The 26470-nt window shown below is 47.8% G+C and overlaps 6 protein-coding genes across 6 annotated transcripts; all 6 read right to left on the minus strand.

Moving 5' to 3' along the window:
• Positions 1-2337: 2337 nt before the first annotated feature.
• Positions 2338-3601, minus strand: N7471_010576 (uncharacterized protein; the record flags this gene model as incomplete). Its single annotated transcript, XM_057283295.1, has 3 exons — positions 2338-2638; positions 2691-3427; positions 3503-3601. The coding sequence occupies 3 exons, from the start codon at positions 3599-3601 to the stop codon at positions 2338-2340; spliced, it is 1137 nt and encodes a 378-aa protein (XP_057132274.1).
• A 78-nt stretch (positions 3602-3679) lies between these two features.
• On the minus strand, positions 3680-3991 carry N7471_010577 (uncharacterized protein; the record flags this gene model as incomplete). Its single annotated transcript, XM_057283296.1, has 1 exon — positions 3680-3991. One exon carries the CDS (start codon positions 3989-3991, stop codon positions 3680-3682), a length of 312 nt encoding a protein of 103 aa, XP_057132275.1.
• Positions 3992-6782: 2791 nt separating this feature from the next.
• N7471_010578 (uncharacterized protein) lies at positions 6783-7296 on the minus strand (the record flags this gene model as incomplete). The annotated part of the gene is given in 2 exon segments (XM_057283297.1): positions 6783-7185; positions 7202-7296. The coding sequence occupies 2 exon segments, from the start codon at positions 7294-7296 to the stop codon at positions 6783-6785; spliced, it is 498 nt and encodes a 165-aa protein (XP_057132276.1).
• A 6345-nt stretch (positions 7297-13641) lies between these two features.
• N7471_010579 (uncharacterized protein) lies at positions 13642-15263 on the minus strand (the record flags this gene model as incomplete). The annotated part of the gene is made up of 2 exons (XM_057283298.1): positions 13642-14908; positions 14977-15263. The coding sequence occupies 2 exons, from the start codon at positions 15261-15263 to the stop codon at positions 13642-13644; spliced, it is 1554 nt and encodes a 517-aa protein (XP_057132277.1).
• Positions 15264-19268: 4005 nt separating this feature from the next.
• On the minus strand, positions 19269-19644 carry N7471_010580 (uncharacterized protein; the record flags this gene model as incomplete). The annotated part of the gene is made up of 2 exons (XM_057283299.1): positions 19269-19300; positions 19362-19644. 2 exons carry the CDS (start codon positions 19642-19644, stop codon positions 19269-19271), a joined length of 315 nt encoding a protein of 104 aa, XP_057132278.1.
• A 4420-nt stretch (positions 19645-24064) lies between these two features.
• N7471_010581 (uncharacterized protein) lies at positions 24065-24577 on the minus strand (the record flags this gene model as incomplete). Its single annotated transcript, XM_057283300.1, has 1 exon — positions 24065-24577. The coding sequence occupies one exon, from the start codon at positions 24575-24577 to the stop codon at positions 24065-24067; it is 513 nt and encodes a 170-aa protein (XP_057132279.1).
• Positions 24578-26470: the final 1893 nt, after the last annotated feature.

Genomic DNA, 26470 nt, shown 5'->3' on the forward strand with positions numbered 1-26470 from the left:
CACATCCACTGGATCAGAGGGCCCGGAGACCCACACTGACAATTGTGCGCTACTGCGTCCAGAAACAGGAAGCTGTAGGCAGATCTGCGATACCGGGGGCTGTGCAATGCAACGTTGGATTGGCCTGAATGAAGGAAAGCGTACCGAGTCGAGAGTGCTGGTGATTTAGACCCAACGTGTCCTCAACGTTATGTCGGTTTGACAGAGTGCGGTTCCGCACAGTGAAACCAAGAAGACTGTGGGAGTCACGCGCAAGGCCGACGGTGTATGCGGCATTTCTCCCATTGGATCAAAGCGTTTCACATTCGAAAAAGTCCACGGTCTGCCTTGCTGCGCCTCGCCAGAAGAGAACCATGGCGAAGGGATCGTCTCCAAAGGGCTGCTTAGCGTGAGGATCAGCGTCCAGTCGGGTGAGGCATCATGCGCAACTCCGGGGCCGAAAAAAATACAAAGGAAAACTCACGTTTGACATATAGGGAAGAGACGGCTAAAGACTCTTGGGATGTGGTGACTGCGGGCACTCATAAAACAAAGAAACCGGCAGAAAACAAGGAACAGGCGAAGAGGAGAATTTGAAGGTGATTCGAATTCCAGTTTTGCCATATTGGTGGAATTGTAGTCTCTTTTATAGACGACGACGGAGGCCCGGAAGATGTAATCCTTCTTCTACCAAGAGTAGACAATCTCAACCAGATCCTGCAATCCAACCCATTGCAGTCGAGGACGCTAGACCATACCAGTTTCATAGTCCACAACAAGTTATGGCTCACTGGCAAAAATTCCCGTAGTTGCAGTCTCGCATTGACCACAAGATGCAGCATCTAGATGCAGCATCGACCAAGGTCCAGGGCGTGTGCGGCATTTTCGCTATTGGCCCAAATGACCGAGCTGTGATTTCGAGTTTTCACTGATTGGGTAGAGAGGGATCGGAGAGGCCGACGATGACGACAACTGGGCGTTTGGCCGGGGCTGTGCAATGCAACCTCAGGTGGTGCGGCGGGAGAGGGATATGCAGCGTCGAGGGTATACTGGCACATTGCAGATTTGAAGGGAGGCCCGCGGAATCAGATACGAAAAGGCGCACTGGCAGAGGGAGACTTAGATATCCTCGTAGCATGGTGCTCAGTCACTGCCCTAGGGAAGGAATGGGATCATCGATACGAAAGAACAGGATGCTGTATCATCCCAGTGGTTACGCTTCTGGGTGACAGGCATTGCAAGTTGGATGTGGGATCAAGCGGCATCTCCGGTAAAATGAAAGGGGCAGTGCGTCGGGCTGAAAGCAAATGTGCAGTAGTCGGTGGGGGCCAGAGTAAAAGAGAGGGGGCGGCAATGAGTGCAAGATAGAGAGGTAGGAAGAATGAAAAAGTGAGAGAAAGGGAGGAGCGGCGAAGAAGGCTCTTTTATGTCGGAGGGCATTGAAGGGAGGTTACGTGACGGCGCATTGGGGCGCTAAACCTAAAAAGGGAAAACTAACCCGATATAGTAATTCACATGTCCGCCGTTTATAAGTTAAACGTAAATATATATATATAAACGCCTGTATTAAACCCAGGTTGGGTATATTGTTTATTTCATCGAACATAGTAGAGGGCGTGGGGCATTGGGGAATAATAGAGACAGGTGGGAGGTAAAAACGATTTCGAATATCACTGTAGGTTAGGTGGTCTTGGTCGATCTTTGCAGCCAAAGGCAACGAACCCAAGTCTGGACAGAGGACGGCCGCTTTTTGCGAAGGTGGGCTACCTTGCCGGGCGTCTTTTAATTTATCCCAATTACATACCAATGCAGTCTCCAACGAGCGTGTGAGAGGGTGCAAAGAGGATTGGGTTTGATGGGCCCAGATGAGTCGCCGTATATGCATTCAGAAGTGACGGCCATGTAGATACTTAAAGTAGAACTCGAGATCAGCTTCCACGCCTTAATACATAGGATTTGCTTTTCACAATTTTGCATTTGAGCGAAGTCGTGGACAAGAACCAAGGTCTCTGTTATCAGCTTCGTCTTGGGTAATACAGTCAATGAGGCTTTCCTGATTATCACATCGTATTACTTCTAGGGGTGCCACCATCGCCAAATATCATGATCCGGGGATAAACAAGACCTCTGGAGGTGTGATGTCGAAACCTAAACGGTTATACCAACTAAAACGTGTTCATCTGCTATGCCTCTGCCCTTCCACGGGGAGCAGATGCAGATCCAAGACTTCTTCGCAAGGAGGGCCAGTGTGCGTTAGAGGAATGGCCGACAGGGTCCTTCGATGGTATTAGGTCAGCCACGCGCATCTGGATTGGCAGCACACATGCATCAGGGGCGGTCGTTTTCTCACGGGCTCGTCTAGACGACGAGCGGGGCCGGGGAGCCAGGAAAGATCAGGTGACAGTCATCGCCATTGGGGGTGATGAAGGAGTGCTGTGTCGTAGACGCGCCGTCTGGCGTCAGATCGCCACTGTCCCACCGCGATTGATCTGCCGGCGAGGGGTACCGCGGGTCTTGCCACAAGGGGGAACTCCCCACCCATTGTCCCGCCGGCCGGGGGAGGCGTCTGTGGGGGGCGATGGGTGTCACGTCGTCGCGATATGCAAGGAGGGGTGTCGGGGTTTCTTGGCCGCCGGACCACGGCCGGATTTCCTCGGACCTCGAAAGGGTCATAGCTTAGGAAGGTTGTTGGGCAGTTCTTGCGCCAGTACTGGCGGAGGGCGTCGGCAACCTCATAGGCGTTCCGGTCGTCTTGGCGCTTGTAATTAGCCGCCTTTGGCACCTGCATCTTGAGCCTTTGAATGATCGCGAACCGATACGTCTGGCCAGCCGGGTGGTAGTGATGTTCGTACGTAGTCCGGCCGAAGGGAGGGAGGTGGACAAGAGAGCCCCAGCCTCCGAGCTCTTTAGCCAGGCTTAAGTACCCGCGGCCAGCCTTCAACAACTTCGAGAGGTTGGCGGCTAGCGTCTGCTCTAGCTCGGGAGAGACTAGCTTCCTTTGAACTAGAAGGAGACATATCTCGGCCGTGCTGCTGACGCCCGCGATCTGTTCATCGACAAACTCCGTGAGGAAGCATAGGAGCAATCGCCAACGGATGGAATCGACCGTGAATTGGGTATCTAGATGGTTCAAAAGGCGACAAACTGAATCCAACATCGACCGCGTGGCAATTTCGGGACTGTGGTCACTCGGGCCGACAATAGGCGTGGTTGCTACCTGGTTGAAGAAGAAGGAGTCGGGGCGGATGGCCCAGTTCCAGATGATCGCCTCCGCCTCCGGGCTGAGATCTTTGGGGCACCATTCGTCATACAGCTGGTTATAAAGGCGGTTCTTGGTCTTCCTCTTGTTCTTGTTCTTGTGATAGCGATAGCGGTTCAGGGGTCGCGGTGACGGGCTGATGCGCAATTCGTACCACAGCTCACACACTTTGTCCATCCTGGCCGCAAACTGTTCACTCAGTCAGCACTTCAGAGCCATGACATCGGGGGAGCTCCCACCACATAGCAGAGTAACGATGCGTACCACTTCATCGACCATCAACTCGTGAATATCGTCAAGGTGTGGGTTTTTGAGCTGGGCTGCCACGTGGTTTATGCTCTCACGGAGAACGAGGGCGGACATGCTGCTATTTGGCAGGAGTGAGAAGAAGAAGATAAAGGAAGCAAAAGGTCGATGGAGCGTGGAGCGGATGGCGGTAATTTATACCATGGCGGACGCGGTGGTCGCGTAGACGGTCACTCGAGGGACACGTCCAGCTTGGGTGATGCTTTTGGACGGTGCGCGCACGCGCGAGACGAGGGCGCCCCCGAGTGGCGACCGTCGACGGGGAAGTGTCGAGGCCGGCTTCTGTAGAGCGAGGGGATCTAGGAAGCGTGTCGAGTTGCTCCAGTGAGTGCACCGTGTGGGAGACAGGACGAGTTTGGTTGTTGGGAGGTTGTCGGTGGGGTCCACACTGGTGCTCCGCCTGTCGTCAGTGTTCTTTTCAGATGCCAATCCACTCCCACCTCCCATGACGAGCGCTTGATTTTGATTTATGTTTCAAAGTATATAGATGAATCAATACATCAATTGATCGATTGATCGACGATAACGGTGTTGGTGCAACGGGCGCATCGTCAAATGTATTCACTGTCTGGGTGGTACTGATCACCATATCAAAACGGCTCCTAAAAGAGCTGGCGAGGCAGACGTGCTCCTTCTGCCCATTGTTTTGTGCTTTCCTCGGGGACGGGAAGAACGAAATTGCCTTTGTGTCAGCCCCGTGTAGGCCTTTTCCTACCCAGCCGACCACTCGAGGAAACCAGTCGGCGTGTGGGGATGGGAGCGATCCGCAAATTCTATCGGCCTCTTGCCTCACAGCTCGGCCTCAACGAATTTAACATAAGTAGTGAATAACTGCGTAGCCGTTACCAATATCTTGAAACTTGGTCATGTTCACTAGGCTGAACCTTGACTTTGACGTAGTTCCTAGCGAATGACCCAGCCCAACACTCTTAGGAGGGAGCCCCGGGAGTTATCAAGATTTCAACAGAGGTGGTTTGTTCGATCCGCCACACTCGCTTGTCTAGGCGTCTAATTGATCACGTTTCTATGGCTTCAGGTGTTGTTCTCGGCGACAGCAGATGGTAATTGGAGAATAAAGCTTCCCATATATCTTTAGAGTGTTGAGCGAAGAGAAGAGCGGAACCGCCGGAATCATGGCTGTAGGACACTTGAAATCGGTTATTGGTGTTACTGCGCTGGTTGTAGACTACGATGCTGTTCCCAACGTCCTGGGATAAACCGTCTTTGTCAATCTTCGTAGCCGAGCGACATAAAGCTGAGCATCGCTCCTAATAATGGATCCGGGTCTCTGCCTTCTGGCATAACACTCTGTACCGCTCTGTCACGGCTACCTGGACAAACACAGTGGTTTACCATTTCCTCTAATGTTAAGTCTGGCACCTCTTGTGTGAGCAAGCCAAGGTCTGTGATTGGGAGGGTTCTAAGCGCCGGGAGAATTTTGAGCCCTGGCCGGGTTATTCGGAACGGCATGTTGAGCCTTGGCAGAATTCTAAGGCATGGGAACTTTATCGAAATCATTGTTGGCGGGCTAGTATTAGAGGACGAGTATTTGTAGATCCGACATTCTATGTGATCCCCTACGATATGCAAGACAGCAGCCTCTGGTGGGAAAAGCTGGAACCATGTGAAAGTGACCACAAGGAGGCTGTACTATCTGTACCGGAAGAATGGTCCATTAAATTTGAGGATCTGGGAAGGCTTCCTAAGGTGCCGAACTGCTCTTTGCAGCACTATCGCGTGGTGGATTCAGCGCCTGGGTGATTTTTCACAGCTTCAATGGGCCTCATTACTCAACTGAAAATAGTATGAATCCTCGAAACATGATATCCCTCGTTTGTGACACAATTGATGATAAAATCATATTCTTTGCTGAAATTGGAGTTTGGCGACACAAATGGGCCTGTAACTGCCCGACTATGAAGGATATAGGATACTCGAAGAAATCAAAATACCAAAGTAAACTATGGCCCTACTGAGGAGAAATTCCCCCCCGGGGCTGTCTTTCATCTCGCGATGCGCGAGGGGATTGAAAGTCGGTTTGGTATATCTGAAATTGACTATAAACATGCGTATTAAATAGGCAAGATGACTCGGTGAACGAGGGATGTGACAATGCCGAGAAGTTGCACACCTAAGGTTGCTAGATCGAATTCAGTTCGCTGGAAGCGTAAAAACCGAAGAAGGCTTGACATTAATTTAACCAATGTAACGTAACTCCCAGTATTATACAAGACTCGAAATCTTCCTCAAAATTCCTACTCCTAGTCAGAGGATGACGTCTCAGTTCGTGAGGAGAGAGGATTGCCATAGAGGTGAGCTCTGGATTCTGCTATTGGCGCTAATTCGTTTGCGAGTATATGTCATCTAGCGTTCTGACTAGTAGAAGACGGTAAGTTAATGTACTCTTGAAGATGAAGGAGAGAAAACATACCGTTGCAATGCGTACTCCAAGTCAAAGGTCTCGATGTTTTCTAGTCATAAAGGCCGAAGGTTCTTCGCCTGATAGTCCGTCGCCCTGTGTAGGATCCCCGTCGAAGAAGTTTTCGGGGTAGTAAAGCTGACTCCATGCCTGTACTCTAATCAAGAGGTCTTCCGGCAGCTGTTGGAACCTTGCGCCCTCAAGATGCGGGAATGGTTCGTCCTCAACTTTTGACAGAATGGTATCGTGGCTGAACAGGGTGTTCAAATACGTTCCAAGTAGCGACTATGGAACCAGAGGCTCCAGTCGGTCTATGGCGTCCGGATTTAACGTAAGACACCAGACAAATGCCATTGAGATGTGCACACTTGAAGACACATTTGAGTCTTCAGGTTGCCTGAGTATTGTAATCAATGTATGAAATGCGAGAGAAATCGCGCGGAACGTAAACTGAGACGAAATATCATGACACTTTCTTTGCTTCCATATTGAAATATCGTGGAGATATTACAAGATGTGATCTGGATGCCTTGCTACCCTTCTAATCCATTCTTGCGTAAGGCAGCAAGAAATTCAATCGCCTGAGAAACGAATTCCTCAACCGGAGCCTGCATGAAAAGCGCACCATGAGTAGCCACGAACGAAGTGGTCATACTTCGTTCCTGAGCTGGCATATTCATAAGAGGGGTGACTAGCCGAGTCATGCCATCGAGAGCACCTGGGAATGGGCACACGCATATCAATGCTTTCGTGTAGTGAAAGAACCCTTGAAAGACGTCTGGGCGAGATAAAACAGCAAGATGATGCTGGATGCGGCCATTACCTGGGCTTTGCCTCTGCCCAGAGTTCGGGGTCCATGTCGGGTCCAACGACCTTTCGATAACGTGGCAGGTCACCTAGGCACTCGATCCAAGTCTCTGAAAGCGGTACGCTTTCCAGTAGTAAATCTATCCTCGTGTACGAAAAATAGATGATAGATAGCATATACTCCATCGAACCGGAGAGTTTCCGACGTAACAGCTCTAGGAATGAATAGATTCCATGGCGCCACATGCGCGCTGGCATTTCATACCTGTCGGCTAGGTCTTTGAGAGCACAACCAGCTGACGGGTGTTGAGAAAGGAGGAGGAAGTCATGATGCTCGTCGAGTAGCGCCTGGTGCCTCAAAATGAGTACCAGCCACTGATCGTGTGATAGGTCCACTTTTGATTCAGCATGCTGCCTGGTAGTTGATGCACTGCCCTTCCACCTCGGCAAGGTCGATATAGGCTTCCCGCACTTCCTCGTTTAGTTGATCCTCAGTGTACGTCGGAGCCTCCAGTTGCCTGATCATTTCCCCTGAGTTTCCTAGTTGACAACAAACCGAGACTAGAACTTGTGCGGCAGGAAGAGGTTTAATGAGGATTCAGCCTGACAGGTTGTCATCTATAGAGGTGCCCAGAAGTACGAAGTTTAGAAGTAGAATGATATCGAATTTATAGCGGGATTTGACTGTGGGCGAAATAGAAAAGCCTTAAAGGCACACTAGATGCCCTGGTATTAAGACTAATACTCCTTTGGATTGGGTGTGTACGTGTCGTAAGGTGTATAGAAACCACGCTCAAGTCATATTTTCAAGAAAAGCCGTATCTAGGGACTTTTTCGGCAAAAAAAAAAAAAGAAACGAAAAATTGCAAGCCTACAGTGACATTGCAGAGGTTTGAACACCCCTTATTCCGTCAGTCAGGCATCACTAATCAAAGACTGTATATACCAGGCGGTATGGCCACTTCGGGACAACGGTAGCAGAAGTGGTGTCCGAACTTTTGCTGTATCACTGTACATGAAGACATTGGGAAGTGCCCCATTCCTACTTTGAAGATCACATCAAAAACGTCAGTGTCCATCACGCCTTTCCCAAGGTGAAGTTATTAGACGCTATATGCGGATTTCGCCATTGGCTAAGCCATAATGATTACTGATTACGGATCAATCGCGAGAAAACAAATAAACCCACTTCGTTAGGCCGGGAAGTCTGTGCTGAAATAATATTCAGTATCAATACTGTACAAAACAAGGAATGTTGAAGGTTATTCCCTTGTTTCATGTGATACACGAGACCTCCTTGTCATTAATTTGGTCACTAGCTCTTTAATATATCAATCATACTTTAGTAACTTGATCGTAAATCGTCGCAATTTTCCCACCGAATATCAAAAGAAAAAAATCCAGGTCCATGTCACCATTGACAAGTTTCTCCCGTTCCTACGAAGCCATCCTAGAGATGTATTCGAACTGAACGTGATCCCTAGCCTATGGCTGAACCATGAGCTAGGATCTACATATGTGTAGCAGGAGCCGAGATTGTTCTAAACTTAGATATCTAGGGTCTCGTCCCGAAGGAGACCAGGAACGTGCGGTTGACCACAGCGCTGGCACCTCCTCCTGACCCGTAGTACGGAGACATACCCTAAAATCGACGAACCCAAACACGCTGGAAAGCAGATACAAAAATCTGTCTATTATATAGTAGATCGAGCTGAAAAGGCTGTAGTCATGGCAGTGGGTCACCATACGTTGACCTGTTGCTGATTTGCCTAACTCCATGCTCTGAGTTGCCAAGTGGAGCGGACAAAGTGGCCACAGTACACCGGAGAGGAAAAAAAGGGGGTGGAGCGAAACGGCAAGGATGAGGTGTGATATCGTGATCACGCTGCAGCGGCATGCAAATGCCTGTTTTCCGAACCCTGCCGGGTGCTTAGGGAAGTGGGGTCTCGATCATATTCGAAATTACGTCCTTCCCTTTTATTTTCCCAATTAGAATTTTTATACATAAGTACGAGGTAATCAGAATGGGCTAGTTCGAACCTGAAATTCATGTATATATACAATATATACAACACCCGTGAAGATTCGAAGTTCACATTACCATTCCACTACCATCCTTCTTTTTCGTGGTTTTGCTCGCTTCATTCATCCCATCCTGGAGGCTGGTTGTCTCGTTTACATAGGTATGCGAAGAGCGAGTAACCAGTTACGACTTGAACTGACGCAGTAGAATATCATCAGCCATACAACGACGAATGTTATGCCTTCACCGTCATTCAAACCCTTCCACAAGCACCTCAATGTACTCGAGCCAACCTGGCCAGAGGGCTTGTCCCAACAGTACCTAAACAGTCACGGACGCGAAGGCTGCCTACTGTTTATCATGGGCTGTGATCCTCCTTTCCCACATGATGACACCAAAACCCAGGGATTGGTTGGCTGGAGATTATCAGGAATGGAGTATCGAACGGAAAAAGGGATGGAAGCTGCCACTACTCTATCGAGGGAAGGTCCGTCGAACTAGACCGGCACATGGTCAAGAAGATGGATGTTGCCCGCCAATTGGTCGCAGAGATGGACCGGTATGAGAAAGATCTTGAATCCGAGCTAGCCCTGATGACTGCTCAACAAGCAGAATATTTTGAGGCTAGTATGTTGTCCCCTCCACCTCAGTGTAGAGCAGCTGGCAAACTAACTAAAACAGTCAAACACCACGTAACCAGGCTTCAGTGGGCAATTATTCAATACCACAAACAAAGAGATTCGGAAACTCTTTAGAATTTCGACCGCAATTTAACACTTACGTCTCATGTGAAGACTTTTGCTGGTAGTCTACAATTTCCAGGCCGACTTTCCTATTCCTACCATGTAGACCCCCATCTCATAGTACGACAATAGAATATCCTCGTGACGATCTCAAACATGGTATGGATAATATCTGTAGCAAACAACGCCTGGGCTGTGTGGTTTGGACTGGATCATCAAAACAAGAAAAGCCCTAGAACAAATTTTCTTGGATGTCAGAGGCGTTGGTTCTAGAACATACCTATAGACCAAAGTATAGCCTTCCGAAGCAAGCAAAGATCTAGAGATCGGATATGGCCATTGACACCCCCCACTGCTGATAATTCATCCATGCTGCATACTTTGGTCAACCAAAGGGGATTTGGACGGACTTGCCAAAGCAGCTGGTGGTTTTATTGAAAATCAGAGGGTCGACTTTGCGGGTGATAATGCATTTCCTCCTAATGCTGGCGCGAGCACAAGCGGACATGGATGTATATGAGTCCATGATCACGGCCGTAAATATACTTGCAGTACTGGTGTGCCATTGTCAAAGAATTCCTCTGTGCGAGATGGCACCGGTACCAGCAGGTCGAACAAGTTGGCCAGCAGTGGTTTGAAGCAGCCGTCCGCAACCGGGCACAAGTGCCACATGGCTCTAGAATTGGCTCTCCATCAGTTGTTATAAATACGAGCCAGCGTCAGGCATCGTCAGCCTCCAGGCGACGCCCTGCGAAATCAGACAACACTGACCGGTCACCACACGGGCTGAGGCAAGACCCGCCGGTGCCCCTGCCAACAAGCCCGAGCCAGTGCAATTAATCAATCCCTTTGTCACTGCCGCAATGCTGCGGACCAACAGTGTTCCGGGGCACGTTTCGCCCGCTCGACCAGCTATCCCGACATCGGTCGCTAATTTCCGGACGGGTGTCCAAAACTTGACGCTCCGGGACCTCAGCTTGAGTGAAGAGGTCGACGAAATCCACTGTGTGTTTTGTCTGACCGAGGATGAAAATCTTGCAAATGAGCGTGTGATCTTGCGTTGTTAGTGCAAGACGCTTTCCCACCGCTTTCCCACCTGGCCTGCGAGGAAGAGTGGCTGGAAAAGCGAAATACAGGTTCTGGCACGTCATGCTGTGTGTGGCAAGTACGGCTGATTCCGATTATTCAATGCCCGGGATGCTGATGAATACAGTTGAGACGAAGGAACTTTAGACGCCTTGATTCGCCCACTTCGAGTCCAACCGTCGGATATCGAGACACGTCATGTCCACACGGCAAGTGAATCGTCTCCCGATAGCGAACTTCCCAAATTCATCACCAAACGACCCTCGTCAGAATGAGTCGCGTCCGCGTTTAGTGAGATCCCATGGAATGTTAGTCGAGTAGAGTGTGGAAAATAGCCCCCGTCGCTCAGGCAGACTAGCAGGGCCTCATGTACCGCGAGACCCTTCCACTTCTGCATCCCTTTGCCGGTCAGCACGACTGTTTTCCACTCAGCGTAGGTGATCACAGTTCACAGCGGAGGTATGAGGGAAATGCGAAATTAGCCAAGCGACTGTCAATCACACGCGACTCCATGTGACCTGATATTTGGCATTGGGATCAGCAAAAGAGAGCATAGCCGTGATTTTGAGTTTTGGAGCACGCTTATATCCTATGTAAATGAAGTTCTGAAAATTAAAAATGAGAGCACCAACACCACGCGACCGTTTCATCTTTGCAAGTACTAAATGTCAATGCACACGCAAAATCTGTAGCAATTTCGCTTGATTTTAGATATGTAAAAGCTGGAAAACATGTCGGTAGGTAAAAGTCCTTTTCCCATCATACCTGACGGTGGTGACAAAGGGAATACAGACATGGATTCCATCTCAGTGGACCTGTGTTGAGTCAAGACAAAGATTGTTGGCAGAAAAACCAACTAGTGGGGTCGGGAGTCTCGATGTTCTTCCTTATAAATGCATTGATACTTCCTGAATGAACGCAAAACTGGCTTTAGGAATACGTGGACCAGATCTGGGAGCTGTTACACTCCTGGGACCCTACTTCTGGATCCTGGAGTCAATATTCCGCCTTTAACAGTCCACCAGAACGTGGACGACCGTCTCCTGCGCGCCGCACGCGTACTTATCATCATCACGAAAGCCAAACTGTTTTGTATAGGTAGGAAGACAACCAACTGTGGCCCGTGCATAGCTGCGTAAGCAGGTATGCTCAGTTCCTGGGCAGGTTTCCGTACAGCCTTTCGGGTATACTTCGCCGGTACAAACGGCGGCTCTCTCGCAGATGACCGTCTTTGGTGCCGGAACGCCACTCGCGCTCCCACTGAGCGTGAATATTACCGCGAATAAATGCCTTCTCCCCGTCAGCAGCGGGCGAAAGGGGTGGGTTTTGCCTGGTACGCGGCCGCCTTGGCTAGTGGGTCTGCTGCGCAAGTCCAAGGGCTTTACAATATCCTAGAATTCACTGAAGGCGGAGGGCAATGATCTGTGCTCGGACCTCGATGGCTGCTTGGAGAATCGCGAGAATGATGCGTTGTCCTGATTTGCTCTCTGCGTTCTCGATTGCTTGCAAGGCCGATTTGCTGCCTCACAATGTTGTTGCAGTAGTCCGTTCTCTGCGTATGCCGTTCGAGCGCTGGTGGCCAGAAAATCGTGCTGATGGCGTGAAACACCTATAAGCTCCGCTACCTGGACCGCACACTCACTGCCCGTTCCCTCGCCGTTTCCGGTCTGTTTCAATCTCTAACTCCGTGAAGGCATCGCCGCGCCACGGTGGCAGCGGTTGTGGGCCAATCGTTTCTAGTTCATTCAGTCTGTTCACGTCCATGGTCATCAACGCTTCTGACAGCGGGAAACGCGCATAAGATCCAATATTGTTGTTACGGTATGGGCCCGTGACAGTCCTCTCCAGATGGGGTGATATTGAGGCAGCGTATGGAGTCTCGCGATGGTGCGCTGAGCTCATCCGTGGACTGGGAAGGCGTAGGGTTGTGCTCGAGCAATATGATCAGTTGTGCCCATTGTTTTCGGGGGAAAGTCAAGGTTATTGAGATATTTATTTTCCAGCAACACTATTGCAACGAGGGGGATTCGTTTTATTTTGAGCTTGTTTTTTTATCAGTTTCGTTTATTTATATTTTGGCTGTCGCGCAATTCATGTCGGAACGAATGCTGCAGTTGGGAAAGGGGTTTGTGGGTTTTCCGCGTAGTTTCTTCGTTATGTAATCACACCCCTCATTGCCATTTGGGAGATCAGTTCTTTGCACCCATGATTGGTGCTCTAGATTACGTATACCCAGGATCGCTGTAGAGTCACGTGAACCAACTCATCTTGGAATGGGGCGGACATTAGAGCTCGGCGTGCGTTCGCCGTCACACGTCTGCTCCATTTGCGAAGCTAGAGCTGGCCTTTACTCTGTGATCCAAAGTATGTCGGCAATAAAATACTTGGATTTCCACGTTGTTTCTGATCCTTGTCTTTCCGCATCAAGAAGCGGCGTGCCACCTCTTCCGTTTCTCTCGCTTTTTAGCCCATCATATGATAATAATCAGGTGATGTGGAAATACAACTTTACAGAATTTCAGTACGCCTTTATTAACCATGCATAAAATCAGAGACAAGTAGGTCACTGGAGTTCTCGATGAAACAAGCAAGCAAACATTTCTCCCGTTTCCTTTTCTTGCAGAAGCCAAAAGAGAAGAGATTCACAATTCAGACATGAAGCAAGTTCAACCTAACGTCACATGCTTAGAAGTTATTCATCGAAGCTTGCCTTGAGATCGCACCTCAAACTGAGTTCACAACATTGCAACAATAATAGCTTCTGCGCTTTTTCACCCCAATAGGTGGCCAGCTCGCTTGTAGAATACGTTATGTGAAATACGTTAGTTAACTGGACATTGCCAAACTCCACAAATAACATCAAACCTTCACAACACTAGAAATATCTCGCAAAGTAGACTAGCTATTAAATACAAAAACAGTGGGAAAAAAACGAATAAGAAAGAATTCACGAAGTATGATGGTACATCAACAGCATTTGGCGCTTCTTATATCGCCCTTATGCCTGCATTTTCCAGCCTCAGCGTTCGTCAATTCCCGAGATCATATCTCTCTTCGCAAGTGAATTGCGTAAATGGTCCAAGAAGTCTGTCCCAATGCAGGTCCACCAATGTTCCCGACCGATATCCGCAAATTGGGCTTTTGCGGCTTTTAAAAAGAGGTGCGCTTCGTTATAATCCTCTTGTCGTGCCGCGATATCACACCTGCAATATTGAACAACCATTTCCAAGAATCCGGTGACTTGATTGTTTTCCTGACAGTACTGGACGATGGTCAATACGTTGTTCCAATGCTGCTTAGCATCTTCCAGTAGACCGCGCATGTGGACTATCATCGCTTTACCCAGAACGACTCGTAAATGTTCGAGGCGCGAGGCCCAATCTCTTCTAGCCAGTGTTTGATACTCTTTGTTCAGCTCTTCATATATCATTAGCGATTCCTCTAGCTCTGCGGGGACCAAGTCGTTTTCGGTTTCGCAGAGCGCAAAACCATGCTCCACAAAAGATTTGGACAAAAGCGTTTCGGCGAGAGAAAGCCGTAGCATTCGGTATCTTTTCTGACCAGTGGCAAATATGCGATCTGATTGGAGGTCTTGATGGGCCGCAATTGTATGGCGCGACCATTCCTCCGCCTCAGTAAACCGGTGCAGCTCACAAAGCGTGCCAGCATAGTGGGACCAAAAGTTGCATCCTGTGTCATCGTAATTGTGTCCAAAAAAGTGAGTTAACGCATCCAATTGTTCCACTGCCTGGCCAAACTCTGCTTTCCAGCGCCGGATTTTGCAGAGTATGAGTTTCTGAAGGTTGATCTCATAGAGCTCCATAGTGCTTGGTGACATAGGATCCCATGACCCGAACGTTCTCAACAAGCGATCCGCTTCTTCCAAGTTTGAGGGATTCTCCATGATATAGTCTTGTGCTTTGGACCTTATCAATGCTCCGTGGATGCAATTTGACCGAGCGTCGATTGGGGAGTGAAGATCATCACTATTCTCGAAGTGGGCACTCTGAAGCCTACGAGAGGTCTCTAGCTTTCGCAGATTCAATAGGCTTTCGAGGTAGATGAGGTTGCTATTTCCAAATTCGGGCTTGGCGCTAAGGATGTCTTCTGCGATATTGATGGCTTTCAATCTCCAATCCGCGCCTGGCACTCTCGTTGATAGTATAAGTGTCAGCAGCACTTTGTACCCGTGGATTGGATCATCAATAACCCGGCTCTTCATTGAAGGGCAAAAATCAAAGGCATGTCGTAGTTGAGGTAGCAGAATACGGCCGTGTTCAAGAAACCTGGAATATCAAGAAGTCAACCATCTGACACTATGGTATAAACGACATCAAGTTTAGGATCGTCCTACCATTGTTCTTCCCAGTGTCCTGGAAATGCATGACAGACCAGCACAAGGCGTGCCCATTCTTCCATAAAGAGCGTATCTCGACCAAAAGCCAATCGCATCTCTTCAGAGATGATGAAGGTTTTCCTCCCAAAGTCTCCCGATTGCTCGTGGATCAACCCAATGGATTTAAACAACAAGACAAAGTCAAACGCTTTGCCAGACACGAGATCCCCCACGATGCAATCAATATAAGGTGTATTTTCGGAGCGAAGAACGCCATCAGCGTCCCAAATAGCAGTCTGAGCCATCATGCGAAGAAGCAAGATCTCGGGTATCTTTTCATCCGCCAACGAACACAGAAATCCAAATAATCCTTTCGCCGACTTTGAAATCCGTGGCCAGAAATCGGTTTCAATGGTCTGCACAATTGTAGATGTTGTGAGAGGAGGGTCGCCTTCAGTGATACAAGGGTTTGCCCTATCTCCAATTGTACTCGATGATACACTACGCATGTTTTCCTCGTCGAGAAGAGCTCTCTTAGCAGGAACCGTTTGACCTAGAGAAACTGATTTGAAGTAAGCCCAAGCTGGACTCTGACGCTGGAAATAACTACGTACCAAAGACATTGCGCTCACAAAGAGATATACAACCAAGCAGGCTTTTCTCGGACTTCAAATACGATATCAGGTTGACATACTCTGAGATCCTCAACTGAGTGCGCTTTACGACAGCGCATCCCATGAGAATTGCATATCCCTTGCCTAGAATCCGAGACGTAAGCCATATCGCCTCTATATACCCTTTCGCCCATCGTTTGCCTTTTACGTCAGCCGGGTCATCTTGGCAAATAATGGACTTTGTCGTCTGGATTTTATCCGCATACTCTTTGGTGAGCATTGCATTCTCAACACATAGGCTTTTCGCGCATTGCAAGACCCTTTCTTTGATCCCATTTCTGATCTCACATCTTGGGGCTGACGGTATTGACGTTGAGGACACATCAGCTAAATAAGAAGCAAGGAGCGATGCCTGCAGAGCTAACTGTTTTCGACGACTCTTGGAGATTTCTTTGAGGGAAGATATTTCGTACCACGGTACATATTGCTGAGAAGTATCTAATTGAAGGTAGATAACGTCCATGACTGCCAACGACGTGGGTCAAATGAAGGGCTGGCGGGGACATTGTACTCAGTCGTACCCCTATACATTAGACCCACTCTTTTTCTGCCGATGTAACCCCTGAATACTTAACTAGTTATATTCCAAGTCGCTAGTTTGTCAAGCTTGATACTCAATTACCTCTTCCACATTAACTAGTAGAGGATTGAGAAGCAGAGAGAATAGGAATAATAAAGCCAATGACTAACTACGCGCACTATTAGCACTAGTGAGTAAGCGGGTAGAGAGAGATGATAGACAGGCGGTGTAAAAAGAGCGGTCAGGGCAGAAGTACTGGGGTACAAATACTGATGATACGCTGCTGTATGGTAAGTAACCTTTACTGGTAACTAACAAGCTAAATTCACAAAACGAGAAATTTCAACGGACATGCTGACTACTTATAATATACACTTTGTATGGTACCACCGTTCCAATTGTCAGGTGATCTTCTGGCTATAATACCTTGGTAACGTAATCACTACCGAACCAGCACTTAGTCAATTCAACCACCCACCATGCCACCGATTCGCTCCCGATCCTCTAGAAATTCAACAGGGCGAAAAGGTAGAATTTTAGCTATTCAGGCTATTAAGAATGAAGAAACCAGCGTTTTTCGCGAAGCAGCGCGCTAGTTTAACGTGCCCGAGTCCAACCCTCCGGACACGTCTTCGTGGGACTACATCTCGCGCGCTTTCTGACGCCAATTCACATAAATGGACAGAAACTGAAGGGGAACCGCTTCACAAATAGAATCTCTCTACGGATCTATGCGGTGCGACCCCCCGGCATTCTACAAAATGGCGAATCTTCTTCAACAGTGCTGAACTACCCGATTGTTTCGGTCGGCAAGAAATGGGTTTACAGTTCTGTAAAATCGGCGCCCTCTCCTTTCATACCCGTTCTCGAAGCGGTATAATTACGAGCGCGCAAAATGTGAAGATCCGAAGATTATTGGAGAGTGGTTTAATCTTGTTCAAAACTGGTACCCCATCGACCCCGATGACGTGAACTTTGATGAGTCTGGTTTCGCTATAGGGTTGACGGCAACTGCGAAGGCTATTACAAAAAATGAATACTACGAGAAGTTTTGCAACCCAGAAATCGTGAGGACTGGGTGTATCAATACTTCGGGTTCGGCGCTCACTTCGTGCGTGTTTTTTTACGGCAAAGTCTTTATTGAATCATGGTTCGATGGACTCGCCGACGATTGACGTTTTGGAGTTAGTCCGAACCGTTGGTCTTTCGATGAAACTGGACTTCGATAGCTTCAAAAATCATTTATTCCTTCGACTTCTTCGCGTAAGAAGAGGGGTATCGACTTTGGATACTTAACGACCACGGAAGTTATTCAACCCCCAAAATCGACGAAATTTGCGAGCAAAATATGGTGATACCAAGTTGTATGCCTCCGCATGCTTCTCACCTTTTACTACCTCGGCTGTTTTGCGGTCTTAAAACGGTCCTACGGTCAGACACATGAAACGAAGATGTGGAACGGGATCAACCATATTGATGAACTTGACTTTCTTGAAGCATACCTAAACGCATGAATTGAAGCTTTTAAACCGGAGACATTTTAAAGCAGCTTCCGATCTACCGGTTTAGTACCCTTTGCACCAGATCAAGTGATTTCAAAGCTTAATATTCGACTTCGAACACCTAACCCCCCCCCCCCCCCTTCCCCAGCCGGGGTAGTGAATCAAGTCGAAATTTTACACCAAAAACCCAGCTACAGAGAAAGAACTACGTCGGCAGGCTTCATCAATCAAAGCTTTACTTCGTACAAGATCTCGAAGTCCACCTAGCCCGTCAGATCGTGCATTAAACCAGCTTATAAAAGGCTTCCGTCTTACAATGCAAGGTGCTATCTTACTCGCGAAAGAAAACAAGGAATTACGCGCCGCCAACGAGAAGGAGAAGCAAAAGCGTACTCGATCCCGACAGCAGATACCAGCTAAAGCAGGGCTCACAGTTCAAGAAGCTTCTCAATTGAACACAAAGCCGGTGGAAGCAGATGAAGCACCTCCCTCCCCTCCACGAAGAAGCCCTTTGCCGGCTTTACAACCACGTACACGGGCGCCACCAAAGTGTAGTGGTTGTGGAGAGATAGGGCATAAATTAATAGATGTTCAGCTAGCTAGATGATTTTAGTGTATTTAATTTAATGGAGTTTTGGTTGAGATATATGCACTTGAAATTAGTAGGTTGGATTGGCTGATCCACTCGCTTGTGTGATCCACTCGTATGTGAAATACGTTACAGCATTTGGAGGATTAATAAACCCTCCGGTATGTCGACGTATAGTTATGCGCCGACATCCTTCTTCTTCCTGGTTCTTAAGGCACTATCTGCCGAATCAGCAGGATAAAGGTACTTGGCACCTGAGGTCTAAGATATTCGGAAAGAGAACGGCACCTATGTATTCCACATCCAATTTATCAATGCCAGAACCGTCAATGTTTAATTGCTTAAGGCATTCCTGATAGCGAGTTCATCCGAAGTGTGCCTGCGTTGCAGGCAAGCCACATCTCTATTGTTTGAAGCACTTCTGCTAGGACCTCCTATTAGGAGTCCTGTTGGATTACGAGCGAAGAACACAGGGTGATGCCTTGAACCACAATAGTGTATATATTCTCCAGATTAATCGCTGGTTCCTGCACTGAGGAATTTGTGTGCTAAATATAAGAATTGTGCGGTCTAACCGGGGTAACCTATCATATACACCTATACCTGAAGGTGCGGGGGTGCAGGGGAGCTTCTTGTGAAGGTCCATGGACGATGTCGTAACAACTTCCATCATCGTGCATCTCGCTTGGGGACATACTCAGCACTCAATAAGCACACAATATATTTTATATAGTTGCAGGACGTTCTCGGAAGCCCACCAATTAATACATCCACAACACTTAAGCTACCATTGAGATGAGTTCTATTTTTCGAATCTATCAGCCTGCACCTCAGGTTCTGGGTAGGGTCCTCAATGTAAGAGAAAGACTAGTCTGTCAGGATGGAGCTTTTCAACCAGTTAGGATACAATGGCTTATTAATTCCAGGTAAAGATCCCTCCTGCGGGGTAGTCCTCATGAACCCATAGAATACCCTGTATGTACATTACATTCTCGCCTTATAAGCTTAAAAAAAAATTGCAACGCTCAATCGTTCCGTAGCAGGTACTGTTTCAGGCCTGCTCACCTTATGTACACAAGCATTAACCCGACCTCCAAACAAATTCTGTAATTTCTTACCTGCAATAACGACAGCCTCCCCGGGCATGGTGGAAACAGGACAAAAAGTTGCATTTTCACCAACTTCTTTGCTTTCGGTGCTCTCCGTAGATTCAAGATCAGCGATTTCCAACCCGTCACAACATCCCGTGGGTTCTCGAAGCAATACAGTCAACCAGCCACTGTCCACGTGTGGAGGGTTATAGTGCTCGTCATCGGTGCGAAGTTGGCGGGAGTCATAGTGATGCACCCCAATGGTGGGGTCATGGAGATTGATATCTTGTGCTAGAGACTGATCCTTCATTTGTAGAGTATCTTGCAAGGCACGTACTAAGCCACGTCCAAGAAGGTTCCATTCCTTTTGAAAATTAGGTACTGCTGAACATTTGGGTTGGGGGGGGGGGGGGGCGGGGTAGGAAAGTTTACCATCTGCAAATCATTCACAGAGTGATTGAATTCTGCTGATGGATCGCGAAGTTCATGTTTGGGCGTCTTTTTTTCAAAGAAATATATACTTTCTTTCGGTATTTTGATATTCTGGCGCACGCGCTCTTCACAAAGCTGCGAAAATCCTCGAATCGTTTGTTTTGTTTCTGGGTCTTGACTGAAGAACGTTCGTGCCTAGAATATGTTAGCATATAGGCACGTAAGGATAACGTGGTCGTTTCTTACGTCCGAAAATACCTTGTTGTGAATTTGACTTAGCTGGGGAACAACTGGCAAGCGAAAGGCACCGAATCGAAGTAGCGAGCATCTCAGCAACTTATTTATATCTCCGTTAGTCAATTGGGAGATATCAATGAGAGGTAAAAGATTGCGCGCCGACATAGCTGGTTTGTGAGAAAGGAGGAATGCGAAATGCATTGTCGGGGGCGGCCAAGATTTCCCCCGCTTCGGCAATACGGTACACTAGAGTGACAAACAATCAGACCCAGGGGAAATGTTAGCCTGTTTCCAATCCAATGCCAATGATATCCGTGCGCGCTACGTATGATCCTATTATAAGCTTGCAAAGACAGCTTGCAGTCCCCACACACACTTACTACCGGGGCGCCAAAAGAAGTTAAAACTGAGAAATACATTCTTTTGCATATTTAATCGTAGTGAAGGTAGAATTGACTCGCTCGCTCGCCCTAAAGGTTTCAATTGCCGCACCTGAAGCCTTTCTCACAATTGCTTTCCCGCTATTTAATTGTAAGAAGAAAACCAAATGTGACAAACAGAACAGTCGCTTTTCACGCAGTAGGAAACGTAGCGCACGGCGCGCTTTGCATGCAAATCAATACCAGATACTAGAATCGGAATCTTACATAAAAGCTGCCACTTGTTCTTTGTAAGCATGTCTTCCAAATTGTCAATTTCCTAGTTTTAAGAGGGTTTGATATTAGTTCTTAATAAATATTTCCGTCACCTATTTCTGACCTCTTCTCAATAAGTGTCCATTGCGCAGCTCCTAAGGGGCTGCAAACGCCAGTTGCACGTTGAGTATGTATTGGGAGAGTGTGGGGTCTGCAATTTACATTTGCAAGCATATAATTGGAGCATAAGTAGCTCATATTTAATTCAGGACAACGTTCCGAAATTTGGCCAATTGAGTGTTGGGTCGCGGAGCAATTTTCAAGATTGGCTATCAGGAAGAGAAGTAAGTGGGGTTCTAACTCTTTACGCCGAAAGGAAGAGCCCACGGTGGCCCCACACGTGCATCCAATAAAAATTGCTTGCTATTCTCAATCGGTATTCCAATCATACGCCTGCAAACGCGGCCTGCAAACTCCTATATTTTCCCAATGTTTGTGTGCAAACGATGCTTGCAGCACCGGCCTCTTTCCCTTCTGGCATTGTAACCTACACCTGGAAGGGTATGTACGTCTCTTTCAGTTGCTTCCATTTGACTGACCAATATGTGATAAGGAGGTGAAACTCGGGTTTCAGCATTTTTTTCAGCGCGAATAGCCCATGGCCTTTTTTGTTGTGATATGAAGCTGGTGCAGATCAGGAACCATATGTATAGTCTTTATCCAACGCGTGAGATTGCCGCGTACGTCTGCTCGATATAGAGCTCATTTTAAATCGGCGTCAATCATCGCAAAATGTATTGGCATCTGGCAGATATCAGAAGTTGAAGTAGTTGATGGTGGCGCATGTTTAGTGTCCGGTTTCTCTTTTTATTGGTGTAGAAACGCCCAAAAGCTTGTAATGTTGCCCTTGTTATATTTTGTCGTGATTTAAAAGAGGCAGAAGGCTTATTCTGAGCGAGTCGAGTAGAGGCTCGGGGAGCTTAGGATTGGGGATGCTTTCGAGAGGGGAGCGGGTGGGAGCGGTATTGGAAGGCCATGATTGTATCGCGTGTTTGGTGCTTCGGGTTATCGTGGCTGAAAAAAGGGTCTCTGTAGGAAAAGTACCAATTAAGGAAAAGATCAATTACAAGCAATTGACAGATGACGGGAGAAGAAAGACCTTGCCCACAAAAAGATCGCAGGGAGAGAAACGGACGTAGAGAGATGAAGCTCCGCACTTGGGCGACAATCATTCTGGATGGGTCCTTTCCTTCCAGTCGGCTCACTTCACTCAGACTGTTGGCACCTTGAAGCTCCAGTGAACACTGTTATGAAAGAAGGGATTGAGCGCAACAGCCCTGAGTTTATCCCAAGAAATAGTGCTTGTATTGCTGTTTATATGATGATGGTCTCACAGGCCTTAGTCCAACCAAGGCTTGACGTGAGGCATCATGAACCATCATGGAGTGGGCACTTCTTGGTCAGCCGCTTTAGATTGCCACTGTTTGATGAGCAAAATTGGTGCTGTGAACGAGCCGATAGTTTTGTCAGATCAAGGCTTTGTGGGGCAGAGAAAAGCCTGCCGAAATGACATAGGGTGAGAGTTCGTTTGGTCAAGACGGCGAAAAACGGAGGACTGAGTATTACCTGGATGAAGAGGATAAAGAGAGCAAAGCCGTTCTAAAGTGTCTTTTTATTGCGTGCCCTTTTCAATGGTTAAAGGCCCCACCAGGTTTTGGCCAAGTACGATTGATTGACTGATCCGAAGATCTGGTGCTGGAGGGGGCAGCCCGAGCTAGCCGGAACACCTTTGTCCGTCCCGATCCAGACCTTTGTCCGCACAGTTGATTGCAGGGGTAGTGCACCAATTCCTTGATGGAGGGCCTGTTACTATGGTGAGTGATTACAACCAGTCTACGCAGGGGTCAGTTTACAAAGTGCGAGAAGTCATATGAAGTGTACCACTTCGCCTCATCGTACTAACGCTCACGCGCAAAGCATTTTTCTCAGATTGTGCCTCTTCCACTAATGCAAGATTTCACCTTTCGCTTCTGTCTCTCGATTTAAACGGTACAACGGAAGATGGGAAACCAAAATGAGATACGTCCCTCGTAATTACCACAGCAACGACCAGATGCTCTATCATATCATTTACTAACAATTAGTTACTTCATATCCCGCAATCTTCAACTCCTCACGAGTGAAATGGTCATCTCGGCCTGTTATAAACTCTAACCCTAAATTTACCGATCATTTCGCTCCTGGCTACGCCGATGGTCTTGGTACAACTCTCATCGCCATCCTGTTTCCCGTGAGAACCCTAGTCGGGTTTCCAACCAATTACACAATGCCCTTGCCTCCAAGCCTTTCCACATCTGGAGAATTCCGGAATCGGTTGCAGTCCCCTAAGCGAAGACCGCCCTTAACACCGAAATGCAGTCCTATGCAGGAAAGAAACAAAAGCTTACCTCATACGAAGCCGATGAATTCAGGCTGCAGACGTAGACAGTCCCGTTGTACCCGAGAAGCTATGAGCCGATGGATGAAGATATAGGAGATGGAGCAGAAGCTGATTGGGCTATGGAGACCCAGAGCGTGGCAGATCATGGCCCTAAAGCGGTGTATGGTGGTGAGCCTGATCCTCCCGCATCTATTGGCAAGTGTGTGAAGTGTTTGAGAAAGACGACGTGTCTCTACATGCGGGGTTACCAGTGAGGCTAATGTCTTTCTATTCTACACGACCGAGTCCTATGGGATGGCTGACAAAAATCATTAGAAATGTTGATGTATCCATGGGCAAATATTTCTTAAGTAATTTTATGTTTTTGGGACGAAACATGTATACTGCACGGCGGCGGAACAAATACAGATTCAAGCTAACCTCAGCTATGATATATGATATTGCTAATTTTAGCACTTACTATTCGAAACCACTATTAAACAATAGAAGATATAGAATGTTATTGGCCCATCATCCTTCTATGCAACATTTCTTAAGAAACAAGGTGCGTATCTTTCCGATCATGGGCCCATTGGCAGCGGCGATGACGATGATCTGATGGGTTTTCCCGTTGGGTTTCACCACCATACTATGCCACCGTCGTATGTTCATGAGTAATTGAGACCCCAGTAGGGTGATTCTCGGCAGAGTGACCTTTATCACAGCACATTTCTAGCTTTTGCAAGTTGGATGAAGGTAGTTTTATACAGAACATGAGTGAGACAGCTATTGGTTCGTTGAACAAGGTCTCTTCAGATTTCCGCATCCTCCTCAAAAAGCAAACAACCATAATCCAACACTAGCAAATCTGTCAATAAGTATCGTAGCCTTTGGGTTGGGAACAGACTGTCCTCGAAACTTTCAGCATCCACGGATAAGATACATTCGCGCAATAAATGACAAAATTCACGTTTCTTGGATGGGCGGTGTCTTGCTCAGCCTCCGCCTCATGGCAGCCGTCCAACTCTTTCTTTCTCCTTGGTAAATCGATAAAGCATACTTGGTATTCCTTGATTGCTATGACGTTGGCGGTTCGGGAATTGGCGGTTGAAGCTCTCAACGACACCCTTCCATTTCTGCCCGAGACGGACGCGTTTGTACCAGACAAACCACTTTTCCTCCTCACTGTATTCTTGACGATTGCTCTGCTTTTGGTTATGCCACGTTTGGCACTTCTCTATTTGGAGGTGGTTGAAGAAAGAGCTGGCAAAAATGGCACCTGCTTGTAACCCTGCGAACTTGGGCTTTTGAAATGGGTGCCATCGGGTTGGAATGTGGATTTCGATGTCGTTATAGCGATTAAATGGACATGGTCGGACCCTTGGGACGTTTTCTTCGAGTAGGGCATTGAGTTCTGGTTCTGGTGCTAGGGCGTTCCTGGATCGATCAACAGCGAACCAATCCTCATTGGGGTCATCTGGCATTGAAGACTGTCGGACAAATAATTCTTTGGCAGCCATACTTGTCTGCTTGGACAGAAAGTCCTAAGTAAAGCAAAGAAGGGATAAGAAGAGACGGCCCAATGTGCAGAAATGGATTAACTTATATAAGGGGCATCCGCAACGTTAATATGGGTCGGTCTGGTGCTACTGCAGCTTCAACACCCGTAATCTTAGACTTATCTACGGTAGGATTTAGGCTAACCCCTGAAACAAAACGAGAGAACTTATGCCCTGGCCCGGTGGAGGTCAGCCGCATGCCGCATCTGTAAAACCTCCACCTTGGCAGACTGTAAAACCAGGGCTTTGCTCACAGGAACCAGCTTTTGGCCCCCATGCCACCAGCCTAGAAAAAAAGAGTCAGTTGACTTAAACCAACAAAAAGGGCCGGTGCTTGTGTTGTTAGCATGATACTGCAAACCAAGGCATTAATTCATGGCCGATGCGCTTATAACTGCCCACAATTCGGTGTAATATCGTGCTCCAAAATCTAAGGTAAGAATACAAAAGAATCGTGGACCGACTGGTCGGTTATGAGGGGATAGTAGTTTGAATGTGCTAGATCGCTGGAGCGTCTTAGTCGCCAATATTGGTTTAGCTACCGTTTTACCGTTGCTTGAGTTCAAGGAAGCGAGATGATCACCGGGGAAATTATTTCCATGTAAAAAAATGTGATTTGAGGGCGATGGTAGGTAGGGTGGAGATTTGTTTGAGATAGTACTGTAACAACTATATCCTGTTGTGAAGGGACAATTTCAGCCATGGAGACCGAGTGGACTGGACAAGTCATACTGGCTGCCCCACTGGGCCTGCCTGGGCTTTCATATTGTAGCCAATGCGAAGGAGTTAACAAACAGGAAATTATTGGCCACAGTAATACTCGTAAAGTCATAGTCTAACGCCAGGGTTTCTGGGTGCCTTGGACCTTTTCTTCGCCGACAATCAATGCCTGGTATAGATGAAGCTTCCCCTTAATGTCATTGTCGTCCTTCCAGACTTCATATGTTTGGCCACTGGTGGGGCTGATTCATAATTTGGCACTCTATCGCCTTATATTCACCCTTACAGATTCCCAACTACGACCATCATTTATGTTGCACTTGAAGATCCTTTACATGGTTATATAAACGTACCGTAGCCTCGTGGCGCGATAAGGTGCTGCCCCCTGTTTTCTGCTGGAATGTGGTGGGCGAAGGGCAAAAAATTTCAAGGGTGTATAAGACACAGGGAACAAAAATAAAATGATGATACGAGCTTGATGGCAAGAGCACTTCGACTTGTGATGGAGATGGTGCAGCATATGAAGGTTGGATGAAAAACGGCCACCTTATATGGCGGAAACCCCCTTCCTCCCCGGTGCCCACGGGGTTTTCGTAATGCCGCGGCAAGCAACGACCGGGATATTGGCGGTGCGGCCACTGAGTGATGTGACATACCAGTAAGAAGACTCGGCCGGTGGGACCAAGGATTTGTGATTGCTACCTCGGACCACCCGGTAAGGAAAGAGACTTTGGCTGGTCAGCATCTATACTCAATGGGGATAGAACTAAGAGCACTTTCGTGGTTCACTATCACTAGTGTCGTGCTATCAGGCAGGGGCCAGTTCGGAGTAGGAGCGACCCTCCCTGCTTACCACACACGGCCTTCTGTGCAGGGTAGCATACCCACTCTTCCGGTGAAAATAAGGCTTCAGGTAACAAAAGTTCCATTGGCACTGGAAAGCTGGAGCCAGGCACGAGTCGAAAAAGGCCCTAGTGTACTGAATCGCCAATGGCGGCCAACTTGCTGGTGGGTCGCATCATTAGATCTGCTACTTGGACGAAAGGAAGGTTTCTCCCAAAGATTTGGGTCCTGTTCTGGTTCCTTCGGTTATCCTATCTGGGATAGGAGCAAGCTCCCGTCAACCTACTGCCT

The sequence above is a fragment of the Penicillium samsonianum genome (genome assembly GCF_028829775.1).
Source record: "Penicillium samsonianum strain IBT 33392 chromosome Unknown utg000006l_segment0_segment0, whole genome shotgun sequence".
NCBI lineage: Eukaryota > Fungi > Ascomycota > Eurotiomycetes > Eurotiales > Aspergillaceae > Penicillium > Penicillium samsonianum.